The sequence below is a fragment of the Homarus americanus genome, unplaced genomic scaffold (genome assembly GCF_018991925.1).
Source record: "Homarus americanus isolate GMGI-L3 unplaced genomic scaffold, GMGI_Hamer_2.0 scaffold40995, whole genome shotgun sequence".
NCBI lineage: Eukaryota > Metazoa > Arthropoda > Malacostraca > Decapoda > Nephropidae > Homarus > Homarus americanus.
In genome coordinates, this window is record NW_024745778.1 from 531,033 (window position 1) to 548,711 (window position 17,679).

General features: G+C 39.5%; 1 protein-coding gene across 1 annotated transcript in view; it reads right to left on the bottom strand.

The window, feature by feature from the left end:
* Positions 1-10,272: 10,272 nt before the first annotated feature.
* Positions 10,273-17,679, bottom strand: part of LOC121878798 (mucin-5AC-like) — a 57,963-nt gene continuing 50,556 nt past the window's right edge. Inside the window, exon 14 of the mRNA XM_042385221.1 lies at positions 10,273-10,380. Coding sequence (XP_042241155.1) covers positions 10,273-10,380 — 108 coding nt within the window. The remainder of the gene's footprint in view (positions 10,381-17,679) is intronic.

A 17,679-nucleotide genomic window follows, 5' to 3' on the forward strand; every position in this document is an offset into this window, starting at 1 on the left:
AGTCATTCGGTTACTAAATGTGTGTTGTGTGTTGTTGGAATCGTGGGTTTCATTCTTTAGATGAGTGATGCCATTGTTGAACAAGTGATGTAATGAAGTATAAGTGTATTATAATGGTCATATTTTTTCCCACTTAAAGGGTGAGTGAATCAATAGAAAATAAATTCTCCTTTTATTAACAAAATTTTACTTAAAATTCGACAGAATGACAAATTTTCTCTGTCTTGATTCATTACTTAAGTCAGACAAAATAAAGTTAATATTTTACCCATTGCACAATTCTAAAGATGTTTAAAATTTGACATATATACAATTTCAAGTATAGAAAATCTAAAACTTGTTGAAAGCTTTACAAATTTGGTGAAATAATATGTGAAGCACATTTTTCTTATATATACAGGTATTGGGATAATTTGATAATATTTATACAATATTTTGAAAGCTCTGAAAGTGTTGAGATACCTGTTTTATGAATAAAGAATGTTGAAATACAGTTAGATGTTTTGCTGTACTGTATCAGACTTGCGGATTTTTGTATTTACATGAATTATTTGAACAGTCCTGCCCTCCAAATTGTGTTGGGGATGGAAAATGAGGTAAGGAGGAATTGCCAAAGGCTACATGAATTAATGGACTTTGGGAAGTATGAGGAATTGTAATAAGTGACATGAATGATGGAAACTTGGATGAGTAGAACAGTGTGGTGGAATTGTGATGTGTGGCTTGACTTGAACAAAGTTGTACTGTACTTTTAAAAGGGGACAATTCACTTTTTTTTTTTAATGAAACAATGAATTTTCCTCAGATCTTCATGAGATAAATTTTCTTCATGACTGCTGTTACACTGAAGTATGATAACAAGTTACAGTAAATGTGATAAAGATTGAATATATTGTGATGTTGGATTAAAGCCGAGTGTGACATATTTTAATGGGTATCAGCTGTGTTGGGACATCTTATGCAGATGTGTGTGTGCGCGTGTGTATGGCGTCATGTCGCGTTATACTGTTTTTGCTGTTGACCATGTGATATGAGTGTGGATATGGGCAATGACAAAATCTCTTTAAGGTAGTATGAGCAAATAGTCTTCTTTCTAAAATATCTATACCAATGCTGCTGGTTCTATGTTTAACCATCTAACATCCGAGTTATTGTCTGCTTGGTCAATCCTTATCAAAGGTTTGGCGTACGATGTGAATGCTTGATGTACCTAGAAAGAATATTTTAAAGTGTTAAGAAAGGAAGTTAACATTACATTAGGAGTAGTGGTAAAAAGAATCAAGCGTGATGCTGTATTTTCTTCTGTGCAAGAGAACAAGAGTTGGAAAATAGTCTCTTAAGTCCTGGGAAATGTGCTCATGGAAAATAATGTGGTGAGAAATGCTGGAACTTAGTGTCTTGAAGTTTATCTGGTGATCATCATGCAAAATACTGGAATAGATTACAGAGCAGAATATTTAATAAGAATGAAAGTATAATGTAATATAAATAAAGTACTCTGTTAGAAGGGGAGGTTCTAATGCAAAGGAGGGATATTTGCTGTGATGTAGAGACTGAACGAAGGAAGATTTTCATAATTACGATATATAATTTAGTCAAGTGGGGGATAGTCGAGAATGTAATGAAGTAGAAGTGTATGACTTACGAATATTGGTGTATTTACAGACCGTAATGCAAAGGGCATTTTACTTAAATTAGGAAGTACGCTAACAAAAATTCCCCAGACAACTTATATAGAATTTTTCAAATTAATATTGTATCTCAGAGTGGATTTCACCAACATTTTTGCAGAGTGGAATGGTAGTATTTTATATAAGAGTTTGTGGTGCTGGACATTTCAATAAACAACCTCTGAGTGAATGATTGTAGAGTACTGTACCATTACATGATACCTGCCATCCACCCCAGAATATGTGATAAAGCTGGAAACTTTCTTAATTCCCCAATTCACCTCTGTGATCTTACTTTCCACAAGGATCAATCCTACAACATGTTACATTTCCATAATTTTCAGAATTCAATACTAGTATATCAGAGTTTGTTTGTATCATAGTAAATAGTACAGTAGTGGAAGTTTGGTGTTGTTTGAATTTATTGAAGAAAGAAAACAAAAGGCCATTACATCTTGAAGAACTTGGAGAGGAGTCTTAGCTGTCAACAATACATTGTTAAAGATGCTTAGTCATGCCCCTCCTTCAAGTACAGTGCAGGTACCTGTACAGTATATGGTTTTGACGTTATCCACCATAAGAGTAAATCAACATTCTCATAGATATCTAATATTGAAAGACACAATGGACACTTGTTTGATATCATTCTCGTCAACTGTCTCCTATTCAGAGCCAGATCCTCCTTAACTGATGAACAACTGGCAACCATTTTTGTAAGATATGTACACTCCCAAACTGAATACTGATGTCTTCTCTAGGCTGGGTGTGAAGTTGTGGCACTCCACCTTATTGACTTACTGGAGAAAAGAGCCACCAAAACAATCAACACTGAAAATCTTACCCCAAAAAATACAAATTTACTCATTTTTAGGGAAGTCTCACCATCACTCTCCCCATTCCACAGTTACTTCCAGTCACTGATCTAATGAATTCAACCCAAGAGTGCCACCATCTCACACCACCATTGGTGAATGAGAACATCAGGGAGGGGAAATGACTTTTCTGTCAATATCTCTTCTTAAAGAACCTTTGTCTAAAATAATGAACCTATACCCTGGGCTAGCACTTGGTAGAACTCCCTGCCACAGTGTTTTTCCCATATACAACATCCAACAGTTTGAAACACCTTGCCTGAAATATGTTGTCTTTGGCAAGATGAAACGGTGAATTGATTTGACAACTATACTTGTCTAATCTTTCTAAACTATTTATATGTTTGAAATAAAACACATTTCTACTGTTCTGTTATTGTTGGGACTTATGGTTGACAAATTGTGGGGTTGAGATATTGAAGAGGGAGACGATGGATTGTAGCTTAAACTTATGTAATTTCTTATAGTTTGACCAAGGTGAATGGTCAGTATTTGATCAAGTTATCTTTCTTCAGCCATATGGCATACCACTTCAGATACTTTTTATGATATTTTTAAGTTCAGTATTTGCCACATGTCTGGGCAATTTTTATTAAAATACTATACTGTACTGTAATAGATTCAAAGGGCATCACTGCAGATACTTTTGTTCATTATACTTTTACTGTACTGTATTAGTATTTGCCACATTTGGTGGAGTTTTTCTTAAAAGAGATGACAGATACCAATGTTATTGTTTATGAAAGTTCAGTTGTCAGTTGATCTTGATATATTTCCTCAGGAAACTGAACCTATCTTTTTTCCTCCAACATATTATATCAAGTTACACAGAATTTGTTTTTCCTTCATAGTTAATATTCATCTTATATCCTCAGGAAAACTAAAGGCATTTTTTACTCCAGTATTCTAAATGATATGTTCTATTTATACTTTCAGTTTAAGAAAAATGTGGAGAACTCAGAAACTATATAACATTATAATACTTAGACATAAATTTTTTTTTATACAAGAAAAACCTTTCACAACCTGATGTTTGTAATAAGGTTATGGTAAAGGTGTAAGTGTTTTGTACAGTAGATATATATTTAGGTGAGAGGGCCATCTCTGTAAACTTGTTTTATATTTCCCAAATATTTAGTTATTGCATATTACTGTATATTTCATTCTCACTTTAACAAACAACTGGTAATGGATGTATCTCATTCAAAGCCCAGACGACCTGGTGCCAAATGTTCTGCTGATACAGTCCACCAGTTTTATTATTGTCCTGTTTTTTTTTTTAATTGTATAGTCTAGACTCTAGAGGATGAGGCTATTTGGTGCTTAATTTATAGTACAGGTACTTGTTTAAATTATCCGAGAAACCTGAAATTTCCCTTTTATTTTTTATCTTTGATATTTTTAAAGCTCAGCAACTTTAGAAGTTTGCATCTCAGTAATCAACAACTACAGATTTTTGTTACAAGAGGCATAGTCTCATAGATCTTTAGGAATTAGTTTTTGCAATATTAGTCATTAGTAATAGTAGGAGTTAAGAGCTGTCTGAAAAACTGATGAATTTTCTTCAATTTTCAAGGGTGAAGGCCATTGGTGCCCAAAGTTTGTATATGAATGGGATTGTAGCTTCATTATTTTTGTATATTTTTCTATTTTTAAATATTTTGTTACCGGGGATACTTTCAAAGAGCGACAGAGCAAATGGTTAAATTTTTATTGATTTTTTTTATATTTTTTATTATGTATTCATAATTATAATTTGTTAAACAAGTGTAACTGTTGTGGAGTTAGTAGTTGGCAAAGTAAGCACAAAGAATTATTTTGTTTATGAATAAAATTTAACTACTACAGTTTTTTTCTTAATATCCTGAGATGCATCATCTGGTAAGGTTGTGGGGGTTTGATCATCCTTGGAGATATCATGAGGTAAAGTGGTGTGGGTATGTAACATGTTCTTAGCTGTTGTTGGAGGATCAGTGAGCACTTTACCGAATGACTAATTGACTGACTACTGTAATTCATCATCATTGTTTTACGGCCATACTCCGTGCTTGTGAGGGTTAGCTGCAGTTACCTGATGGCAACTGTGTGCTGTGCAGTCATTTGTCAGGTTCTTAACTCTGTCGTCTCTTACAACCTACACCCCCCCACCTGTCATTATTGGCTTGCTCCTGGCTCTCCTCACCTCCCCATTTAGATTTAAGCACCTCTTGTTTAATTGGTCTTGTCTATTTTCTCCACATATCCAAACCATCTCAATCTGCCTCTGTAGGATTTTACCAGTATACTGTACTCTCAATACCCAGCTGCCCTCCAAGCTCTGAACAGGGTCCAGGGTTTCCTGTCTTTCAGCATTACTTTACACATCCACCTCACCATTTTACTTTCAGGTTGCTCAAGTCTACTTATGTCATCCCCTTTAATTGCCCATGTTTCACTGCCATACAGCATTACTCTTCTTTGACTTGTTTGACTCCTGTAATTGTTTGACTCCCTTAATTGTTTGACTCCCTTAATTGTTTGACTCCCTTAACTGTTTGACTCCCTTAATTGTTTGACTCCCTTAATTGTTTATTTGATATTTGTGTGAGTGGTGTCAATATTTGTGTTTATTTTCGTAGTAAAGAGATTTCAATCTAACGGTTGTTTGTTATCCTGATTAGGCTGGCAAGGGAGTTCTATCTCAAAGTCCCAGGCCTTTACAAAAAAAAAATAAAAATATGTATATATTGTGGATCTACATGAAATATATATATATATATATATATATATATATATATATATATATATATATATATATATATATATATATATATATATATATATATATATATATATATATATATATATATATATATATATATATATATATATATATACACACACACTTTCCGGGAAAGTTCATTATCGACTTTCCTGAAAAGTAGATATTTCGACTCTGGGAAATATTACCTAATTTTCCAAAGTAGATTATCATAGAAAACGGGAAATTTGTATCACAGAAAATGGGAATTATCTACTTTCCGTGAAAGTTGGTTATCTACTTTCCCAAAAAGTAGATTATCTACTTTTCTGAAAAGTAGATTATCGACTTTTGGGGAAATATTGCCTAATTTTCCGAAGTAGATTTTCATAGAAAACGGGAAATTTGTATCACAGAAAATGGGAATCATCTACTTTCTGGGAAAGTTGGTTATCTACTTATCATAAAAAACGGGTAATTTGTATCATAGAAAATGGGAAATATCTACTTTCCGTGAAAGTTGGTTATCTACTTTCCCAAAAAGTAGATTATCTACTTTTCTGGAAAGTAGATTATCGACTTTTCGGGGAAGTAGATTATCGACTTTTGGGGAAATATTGCCTAATTTTCCGAAGTAGATTTTCATAGAAAACGGGAAATTTGTATCACAGAAAATGGGAAATATCTACTTTCCATGAAAGTTGGTTATCTACTTTCCCAAAAAGTAGATTATCTACTTTTCTGAAAAGTAGATTATCGACTTTTCGGGGAAGTAGATTATCGACTTTTGGGGAAATATTGCCTAATTTTCCGAAGTAGATTTTCATAGAAAACGGGAAATTTGTATCACAGAAAATGGGAATTATCTACTTTCTGGGAAAGTTGGTTATCTACTTATCATAAAAAACGGGAAATTTGCATCATAGAAAATGGGAAATATCTACTTTCCGTGAAAGTTGGTTATCTACTTTCCCAAAAAGTAGATTATCTACTTTTCTGGAAAGTAGATTATCGACTTTTCGGGGAAGTAGATTATCGACTTTTGGGGAAATATTGCCTAATTTTCCGAAGTAGATTTTCATAGAAAACGGGAAATTTGTATCACAGAAAATGGGAAATATCTACTTTCCGTGAAAGTTGGTTATCTACTTTCCCAAAAAGTAGATTATCTACTTTTCTGAAAAGTAGATTATCGACTTTTCGGGGAAGTAGATTATCGACTTTTGGGGAAATATTGCCTAATTTTCCGAAGTAGATTTTCATAGAAAACGGGAAATTTGTATCACAGAAAATGGGAATATCTACTTTCTGGGAAAGTTGGTTATCTACTTATCATAAAAAACGGGATCATAGAAAATGGGAAATATCTACTTTCCGTGAAAGTTGGTTATCTACTTTCCCAAAAAGTAGATTATCTACTTGTCTGGAAAGTAGATTATCGACTTTTCGGGGAAGTAGATTATCGACTTTTGGGGAAATATTGCCTAATTTTCCGAAGTAGATTTTCATAGAAAACGGGAAATTTGTATCACAGAAAATGGGAAATATCTACTTTCTGGGAAAGTTGGTTATCTACTTTCCCAAAAAGTAGATTATCTACTATTCGGGAAAGTAGATTATCGACTTTTCGGGGAAGTAGATTATCGACTTTTGGGGAAATATTGCCTAATTTTCCGAAGTAGATTTTCATAGAAAACGGGAAATTTGTATCACAGAAAATGGGAAATATCTACTTTCTGGGAAAGTTGGTTATCTACTTTCCTGAAAAGTAGGTTATCTACTTTTCCGGGAAGTAGATTATCGACTTTTTGGGGAAGTAGAGTATCGAGTTTTTGGGAAATATTACCTAATTTTCCGAATTAGATTATCATAGAAAACAAGATATATCCCGTTTTCTATGATAATTTACTAAACAGAATTAGGTAATATTTCTCAAAAAGTCGATAATCTACTTCGATGAAAAGTCGATAATCTACTTTCCCCAAAAGTAGAAAATCTACTTTTCGGGAAAGTAGATAACCAACTTTCACGGAAAGTAGAGTATTTCCCATTTTTTATGATACAAATTTCCCGTTTTCTATGAAAATCTTGTGGGGTTCAGGATGTTTGGTTCACACTCAGGATGGAATGGAGAAAGGAAACTCACAATGTGCTCTCTATATACATGTTGTATTGGATGTACAATGCAGCTTGGTGCTGGGAAGGCAGCATGGTTACAAGCGTGATGTAGAGAGAGCTGGTTGGTGAGGACGCTCAGAGAAGGACAGCTTGTTGGTCGCCATGCTCGCCGGCGGGAGAGAGGACCGCCAGGCAGGCGGAGGAGGAACGAGGGCCGCCAGGCAGCGGCGGAGGAGGTGTTGCTAGCTGGTTGGTGGAGGTAGAAAGAGAGAGATCACCACGAGGTCAGGTCTTAAATAGCGGGGGATAGGCGTGGCTTAGCAGTTGACCCCCGCTCCGTGGTGTATGGCGGCGCTGGTTGACCTAGACCACGAGGCATACACTGGGGAATTGGTGGGGTCGGCTAGGCAGCGACAAACAGCGTTTGTAGGGGAGAATTCCACTACAATACTCCCCCTTCCCTCCAGGCGGTGTAGGAGACTTGTTGTCTGCAGAGTTGCTTAGCACATGTGAGGCAGAACGGGCGGTGGATGCCTCATGTGAGACAACGGCGATGGCGTGGATGAGCCGGTCGCTGGATACAACTGTCTATATACACACTATCTGTGGGAGAAGAGAGGGAGAAAAAGGGTGTGTGGAGGCGATGAATGTTGTGCTTCCCTCACGGCAGGTACAGAGTCGTCAGATGCGCCTGCTGGGGTGTGTGGGCCTGGGTCAGGAGCAGGGGCTGCGTCAGCAGAAGCGGATGAGGGCTCGTGACAGCAGCTGGGTCCACGACAGCAGCAGGGTGCAGGACATTAGCAGGGAGTACCTGAGGGAGAAAAGAGGGGTGTGTGGGTCCGCACTCAGGAACAGAGGCCGCATCAGGGGCGGCAGGGGTTACTGCTGGGCCGGGGTCGGCGTCTGAGGCAGGACGGGTGTGCTGGGGTCGGTAGGACGTGGTGCTTGGGGCAGGAAGAGGAGCTGGTGTCTGCTTAGAGTAGCAGAGCTGCTCTAGGGTGTCTAACCTGCGGTGTAGAAACAGTAGTTGTAGAGTCGATGAGAGCTGCTTCTGTGTGGATAAGCCAGTCTTCCATGTTGCTTGAAGACTGGGAGCGTGATCAGTTTCTCCTCCATCCTGTGTGAGTGCGAATCTCCGGGAGTCACCATTTGTGGGGTATGAGATTGTTTGGTTCACACTCAGGATGGAATGGAGAAAGGAAACTCACAATGTGCTCTCTATATACATGTTGTATTGGATGTACAATGCAGCTTGGTGCTGGGAAGGCAGCATGGTTACAAGCGTGATGTAGAGAGAGCTGGTTGGTGAGGACGCTCAGAGAAGGACAGCTTGTGGGTCGCCATGCTCGCCAGCGGGAGAGAGGACCGCCAGGCAGGCGGAGGAGCGAGGGCCGCCAGGCAGGCGGAGGTGTTGCTGGCTGGTTGGTGTAGGTAGAAAGAGAGAGATCACCACGAGGTCAGGTCTTAAATAGCGGGGGTAGGCGTGGCTTAGCAGTTGACCCCCGCTCCGTGGTGTATGGCGGCGCTGGTTGACCTAGACCACGAGGCATACACTGGGGAATTGGTGGGGTCGGCTAGGCAGCGACAAACAGCGTTTGTAGGGGAGAATTCCACTACAATCTACTTCGCAAAATTAGGTAATATTTCACAAAAAGTCGATAATCTACTTCCCCAAAAAGTCGATAATCTACTTTCCCGAAAAGTAGAAAATCTACTTTTTGGGAAAGTAGACAACCAACTTTCCCGGAAAGTAGATATTTCCCACTTTTTATGATACAAATTTTCCGTTTTCTATGATAATCTACTTCGCAAAATTGGGTAATAATATTTCACAAAAAGTCCACCCTGGCCCAACCTGGCCTACCATGACCCAACCTGGCCCACCCTGGCCTACCTGGCCCACCGTGGCCCACCTTGAAAACCCATTTGAACAAGCAATAACCCAAATATCAAATTTTGGTTAACAGATTCGTAAGCAGCATGTTCAGGAGTACCTATACTGAGATTTTGAGCAAAATCAATTTTTTGGACAAAATTGTAAGGCCCCTTAAAGGATTTTTGGCCAAAAATACTTTTTCTCTCAGAACTAAAATATAATGTGCCAAACTATTTAAGTACATCCAGAATAATACACAAGCACCAAGAAATGACCTCGAAAACCCATAAGTGGCGAGTAATTAGCATTGCAAAAGTAATTAACATTTTCTAAAAATCATTTGAACAAGCAATAATCCAGATATCAAATTTTGGTTAACAGATCCTTAAGCAGCATTGTATTTAATGGTTTGAAGTTTGTTCAACTTAGCAACTGAGGCCTAGGGTCAGCTTGTAGCAGCCAGCCGATTGGCTGGTGGAGTTGTGCTTCGAGTAATAATTTTAATTTAATCTCGTATTCCTATTCTGATAATTTAACTTAACTTCAATGTTGATCTGATAATTTTCACACTTCTGGACGAGAATGGAAAAATTAGCATGTGCAAGTGGTGACAAATATCATGAGTAAATTACAGTACTCTACAGAATTTCAGCAACATATCCCATGTACACCCACAGCACTGCGAGACCACCTGGTGAAGGGGAGTTTATGTCAAACTTTTTCATGTTCCCTTGATATTTTTATTACCAGTGAGTTTCACTTGCTAAATTTTACATCTCAAAGTGTGGAAATTATCACAAGTTATTATCCCTTAAAATATAAATACAACATTAAATACTTAAGAACTATGATTACACAGCTTATGCCTGCCAATCTGTTGCCTTGCTACAAACTGACACCAAGACAGTTGAAAAGTTCAAGTGAACTGACTTTACATTTCACAATTGAAGAAAGATTCTTACTTCAATAAATCTGAAATGAAGAGTTCCTGTAACATCAAGTGCCAACGTTGACTATCACTGGTGTGTACCTCTCATCTGGTGTGTTGCAACATTCTGCCTTGTCTTCCTGTCCAACATTCTCCCAAGCAACTGGATCTGTCATCTGCAAAGAAAAACCTTGAATAGCGAATACTAGCTACTTATAATATTACAAGTACTGTAACATTTTTGGACAAAACTTAAAGTATGAGGAATGTTGCTCAAGTACACTATTCACAAAGTCTGAACTTGTAAAAAAACAATTGTAACTAATTTTTATTTCAGGAAGTTATGCAGCATGTTATTTTATTAATTGTTATATGTAAATTTTACAGTAACAACCTAACCTAACCCAATTCATATCATTTAGGAATTTAAATGTTACAGTACACCTTTTCACATATCCGTTGAGACATTGTTACATAACTATTAGACAAATTTCATAACCGAATGACAGACAGAACACATATCGATTGACAATCTAAAATATCTTAGTTCATGCTAACGGAAATGTTTGTCATAAGTTATGAAGTTGACAGACATGAACAATAAACCGACAGTCTACATATAGTTTGAGAATGTAACAATTGAAGAATGACATACCACCAACAGTCATTTTCGATTGTCATTCGATGTGTTGTCTGTCATTCGGTTATGAAATTTGTCAAATAGTTATGTAACAATGTCTCAACGGATATGTAAAAGGGTGTATTTCTTAATCTTATAAGCATGTGTCGCTTTACAATGGAAAAGGGTTGTAGTAACGTAAACAAAAGTTTTTTTACTTGGGGATTCTCAACTCGAGAAGTTGAAAAACACTCGAGTTTATATACCGGGTATTAAAAAAACCCCGTTACATTAAGCATCAAATATTGAGTAAAACGAGACCCAAATTTGCCACCAGACTAGCAACAGTCAAAGTCAAATACTTAACAATTAAACTAAGCTGTATCTACTGTATTTTATTAGTTAATATGGTAATGTACGAGGAAACCACTACCACCAGAAGGAGTGGTTTGATTTTATTCACTTCTTCCCACAAGTTATTTGAATGATAGAAAGTAATAAAAATAAGACAAAACACAACCTTATATAACTAGTCCTAACCAACCAAAGAAACCTACCTAACCTTTTGATATCTGAAGCAATCATTGTATAATTTACTTTTCTGTGGGCATGAGCATGTTCATGTCCGAGCAGGCTGGTTGTAAGCAAACCGCAGATGAACAGCTGCAGATTTATCAGGAATATTTACGGTAAATAATTACTTCGCGTAGAGATGTCATTTTAGTGTCTTACATTTTTCACCATGTTAAACCCCAACAATTTACTTTATCCTTTATATCCTGGCCACTACAGGCGATTTATGATTTTACATAGAAAAGACATGAACTAAATAAAACATAAGGTCGTCATATTACTATCCAAAGAATACCCTGTGGGAAAAAAAAGTAAGTCGAACTACAGGTGGTAATACTTTCCTCAAATTACCATTAATATCCAAAGAACAATTATGGAAAATGCAAATGAATTCCACTATTATCGAAAATCAAAACTATAATGCACAGGTTAGGTAAAGTTCTAATAGTTCTGTGCATTTTTCATGTTCAGTATCCTGCAAATAATATCTCCAGAAATTTTGATTCAATTCCTTGGGTTATTTCTGGTGCTTACTGTCCCTACCTTAACCATAAATCCATTGTAGGTTTATCTATTTCAAAGTACCGAAGGTATCATAGGTATAGAGGCCAATTAAACTAGTTCACCATTCCTTTACAGTACAGTATGTAACTTGGCACTACAGTAAGCTCACCGGAGGCACAAAAGTTAACAACTATCAACAAATTCAAGTAAAATAATTGTTTCAGAGATCCAGCGATTTTTATTATATTTTTTTTGTTGGATTCGGTAGTCTAGATCGAATCTAAAACACTTCTATGGCCTTTTGCGTGCTCATGATTACTTTGAGAAAATCTAAATTAAATAAAAATTTCATGAATTTATTTTTCTTTTATCCTCTTCACCACTGATCGGCTCGTTAGCCACTTGGGCGATCGGTCACGTTTGTTACGCACTGTTGGCAAGTACTGGGTGTAGTGGACGTCTCCCCTACAAACTGGGTAGCAGCCACCACCTGCTATCACATTCCAACGTGCCGTTGCCTAGCAACCAAGCGAGAGCTGTCCCCAGATGTTACCGTATCTTAGCAACGGAACTAGTCACCGGCGACTTCTCGGGTTTTCCCAACATGACTCATAGCGGCTGCTGCTGGGTATATAAGCTCTGTCTCTCCATTGAGATTCATTCTGCCCATTTTCCTGAACAAGCAACACCTCCTCCAGCAAGCTCCTAGCTGTTAACATTTATTCAACCAGGAGGCCAGCAACAGGCAACATCTTCTCTAACGAAGCTCCTGCACATCTACCTCCTTTAACACGCTACTCACCGAACGTCTTCTACTGAGCAGCTCCCCACCACACGGCATCTCCAGCACCAGACTGTCTATCATATAACTTATATATTATACAAGAAAACCACATTAGAGTTTCCTTCCATCCTGAGTGCTAGACAACATTAATATCTCGATACCCCTACATGGGCATGCACCGGCTCCTGAATGTACCTGAACCTGCTTCAGTGTTGGTCAAGTCTGCTCTTGAAAGAGCTCACACTCGATGCCGTCAACACTTTCTGGCAGATTGTTCCAAGAGTTCACAAATCACTGAAAAAGTTTGCCCTCACAGTTTTCTGGACCTGCGGCTTATTCAACCTTGAGCTGTGACCCCTTGTGGGGCGAGCGTCCACCAGCTCCAAGTAAGGACACTCGACTGAGTAGTACCCCTCGAGATGCTTATACACCTCAATTAGGTCACCCCTTGCCCGTCTGTTAGTATAAGCTAGGCAAGTTCAGGCGCTCCAATCTCTCAGGGTAGTTGTGCCGAAGTGCAGGCACCATTCTGGTGGTCCTCCTTTGAACATTTTCAACCAACTGACAGTCCCTAGCATATCTCGGGGACCAGACGGTGTGACAGTACTCCAGATGGGGAACCACTTCACTCTAAGATCATTACGAGGGACGGACCGTCTACATATCTGAACGACCTTCCTATAAGACCCAATAATACATTTGCCCGATTTACCTTCTTCTCGCAATAGCCGGAGAACTTCAGCTCATTGTCAACATAAAACACCTAGGTCCTTCTCACACTGTCTCAAATAGTGCAGTTTCTTCATCCCATTGGGATGCCCCAGGTGTATCATCTTACACTTTGTGACATTGAATCTCAGCAGCCATTTCTTCGACCATTCTCGGAGCTCAGATCATTCTGCAGCTCTTCACAGACCGCATGGTTCTTGATTTCCCGAAATAACTTGGCGTCATCGGCAAACATTTGTATAGAGGAGTGTACAACGTCAGGCATGTCATTTATGAAACAAACAAACAGCAATCCCAATACATTGCCCTGTGCTACCCCACTTGTGACAGGTACAGATGATTTTGTGCCATTAATCACGCGGTCATGTAGAAAGTCTTCTATCCACGCTAGGGCATTTCCCCGAATTCCGTACCCTTCCAGTTTGATTTTCAGCCTTCCGAGGGGTACACTGACGAAAGCCTTGGCAAAATATAGGTATATATTATCAATGTTACCTCCCCGTTCTAGAACATGGGTCCAAATATCCAATACCTTGAGCAATTGTGTTAAGCAGGAGCGTCCCGGCATAAAACCGTGTTGGCAATCCTTTACAATGTTGTTTTGTAGTGTTCCATCGCAGCATCTCTGATAATACTCTCAAGTATTTTACACATTATGCTGGTCAGGCTCACCAGTCTATAGTTGTTCGTGGAGTGACGATCGCCCTTCTTGAAGATAGGACTCGCATAAGTCACTTTCCATTCACTGGGGACCTTTTGTTCATCCAGGCATTTACAAAACAGGATCTTCAGGAGCTCGGAAAGATCGTTGCACAACTCTTAGCACTCTGGGATGCACCATTTCAGGGCCAGGACTCTTATGGACCTTTAGCTTTGACAGTTTATTTCTAATACCCTCTTCTGTGAACACAATGTGGGTCAGTGCTGTGTCGAACCGTCTGTCTTGAAACGCAGGAAGGTTAATCGCATCCTCTCTTGTGAACACCGAGGAAAAGAAGCTGTTCAAAGCCTCTGGTTTATCCTGGTCAGAATCTGCATAACTACCATCTTCAAGCCTCAGGTCTGATACTCCTCCTGGCGTTTTTAATTTCGACTTTGCATAGCGGTAAAACGCCTTTGGGGTTGACTTTACCTCACTTGCAACCAGCCTCTGGAACTCCTTTTCAGCCCTTCTACATTCTATCTTTGCTTGGTTTCTGGCTCTTGCATACATCCTCCTGTCCTGCTCATCGTTTGACCCAACCCACGTCTTGAATTTCTGGGTTTTCTTAACTTTGTCGACCGCCGCACGGTTCATGTGTAAGGATCCCCTCGTATTCCTGGAGGCACAGGGTTTGGTCTTGGGTATATATTTATCGATCAAATGGGTGACTTTACTAGCTATGATATTTAGCGTAGTGTCTGCGTTCTTGTGCCTTAATGATTCAGGCCAGTGGATACCCCTCATCTCTTCCCCCATCCCATTGTAATTTCCCTTGTAATATTTGCACCTTGGCCTGTCCTTATCTTGAACTAGGCAACAGTTAAATCTGAAAGGCTAGGGTTGAGCTTCGTTGCGTTGTCTATTAAGGCTCTTAAGTTCCTTTGATTTAGTGGGCCACAGTTTGGGGATCTGTAGATATACCCGGCAATAAGTAAGTCCCCTCCCTTTAATTTAATTTTACACAACTTGGACTCTTCATAAATATCCTCTCCCTGTACCCTCGCCTGACTGGCTCTAAGGTCTTGCCTAACATAGATATAACAACACCCCCTCTTGCAGGTTTCTTGAGAAAGGTTCGTAAATGAGTTATACCCAGTAATATTGAACTCACATTCCTCTGGGTCGATTCTCCTATTCTTGTACACTCGCAATAAAAAGTATCGGTGCATACTGTAGTGTGAACAATTTGAGACCAGTGACGATAGGTATTGGGAAAGGCGAGTTGTTCCAGCTGTATGTTGGTAGCTCTGATTGTCAGCCATATGGCAACATCTAATGGAGGGGGGGGGGGGTTATGAGGATACACTTACCAACCCTCCCGACATATCACAGTGTATAAGTATCGTTTCGGAACTCGTCGATCTCACCCTGCACCGATACTTTTTGGTGCGAGTGTACAGCAGTTCTACAACTCCTACAATATCGGGTTGGTGTACCTTCAGTAGTGTTTCAAACTCCTCTCTCTAATCAAGGAGCGTGTCAGTATTAGTGTACATGACATTGAAGCCAAAATTTGTTCTCAGTAATGTCTCTGCTCTTAGTAGTAACTCAGGCCCCCTTCCATTCTCAGAAGCTGCGGCATTTGCTAAGTGCACTGTATTTTGCAGAGTGTGGTTAGAAATGTCAGTGTTTACACGGTGTTCGCCTCCTCCCGGCTGGTAGGCAGAGCAAGTGTCACTCACTTGGTGGGGGGTAGAGCGGGTAGAGGGTGCACTGCTGCCCCCTGGCTCTTGTGTCGGCACACTTGCTTCCACTTCCCTCCCCCTGAATATAACTCATGTACAGTCGTCCCTGTTCCTCTTTGACTCCCCCTTCTTCTGCTTCTTGTGCTGTTCCCTCTGCATTACCGTGCGATCTAGGTGAATGAATACACTCCGAAATGCCTCGCTCCTTGCTAAGTTTTTTGCCTGCTGAATAACCTCCCATTTCTCCTCTTCACTCACTAGTATGATCCTGAGGGGGCGAGGCTTGTCCCCCTGCTTTTGTCCCAGCCTCCTCACATCCTAAGGGGTTGATGGCATCTTCAGAACCTCTGGACAAATATTTTTAAACTGCGTCTTATCGTGTGTTATCCTACTCTCAGTTCCCTCCGCCTGGCTCTCAGGGATTCCCAAAACTATTACAATGTTCCTGCACCGGAAACATTCCCGTTGCTCCTCCTCTACCCTAACAGTAGGTCCGCTAATTGCCATTTCTTCGACACACTTCTTCAGAGTCTCTAGCTGCTGTAGAACCTGTTCTGATCCTGCATTACTCTCCGCCACCTCCCGTGGCCGTGTTAAGGCCTCAGCATAACTCCTCTTTATAACCACCTCCACTCTATCGACTACTTCCTCAGTCTTTGCAACGATCTCTTTCCCAACTTGTTCTATTTTGGCAACCAGCAAGGATTCAGTTTCATCTATTTTCGTCGCAAAGGAACTCGTTCCCCTATGGCTTACAATCGCCTTTTTCACCTTGACTATGCAGTCAGAGCAGTACCAGCAACAGCTTTCATGCTTTACGGCAACTTGTATCGTCCTAAGCTCTGCATTGCTTAGGCCTGTACCATCTACATCTATATCTGTCGTCACCCTGCAGTAATCACATGTCAAAGCCCTCATGGCTGTGGCTGTTGTGGGGGTGGGGAGGGGGGGGGGGCATCCAGTGTTGCCCTCCAAAACAGTTTGAGTTATCTTCTGATTTCCCCTTTTTTTCCAGTTCTCCTCGACGAGTTGTTGGTATCTATGTGCCATCCCGATGTACACTGTATCTTGCTTTGAATGACTGATCATATGCCCAGGTAGGGAACGAACTTGCTAACAGCAATCACAAAGCAATAAGAATCCAATTAGAATTTCAGGGCAACCACAAGGAAAATTCCACTAAAGTCCCAGATTTTAGAAGGGCAAACTTTGATAGTTTGAAGAGGCAGCTGAGACAAGGGGTATCACGCTTGGGGGTGAATTACATGACCTCACACAATGTACCCACAGAGGGCGACCTCACCTTACCTGGAGACCTGACGGTTGAGGAAGACCTGATCACGAGATCTGAGGTTGAGGAGTTCCACAACAATTTAAATAATGAGTTACTTAATGCACAAAGGCAGAACATACCGTACAGAAAACTCAGATAAAACAACAATGACCCTAAATGGATAAATCATTATTTAAAGAATATTATTTGAGAAAGGAAGGCTGTAGGTAGGAGAATAAATCGTGATGAAGTTTGCCTCCGAGATTATTATAAGGTATTGGCCAGTAGGGTTAAGACCGAGATAAGAAAAGCAAAGAGGAATAATGAACTGAAGGTAGCAAGGGAGGCGAAGGCAAACCCCAAGGGATTCTATCAAATGTATCAAACTAAAACACGAGAACAGATTGGACCAATACAGTCAGATACCGGCGAGCTAACTGATAACGACGGAGAAATGAGCAATAATCTGAATAAATATTTTTAAACATATTTCACCACCGAAAATTTAAACATGATACCCGAGGCACCGACTCTATACAGAGATAGTGAAGAAAATAAATTAAGCGAGATAGTAGTGACTAGTAACGATGTTAGTAAGCAAATAG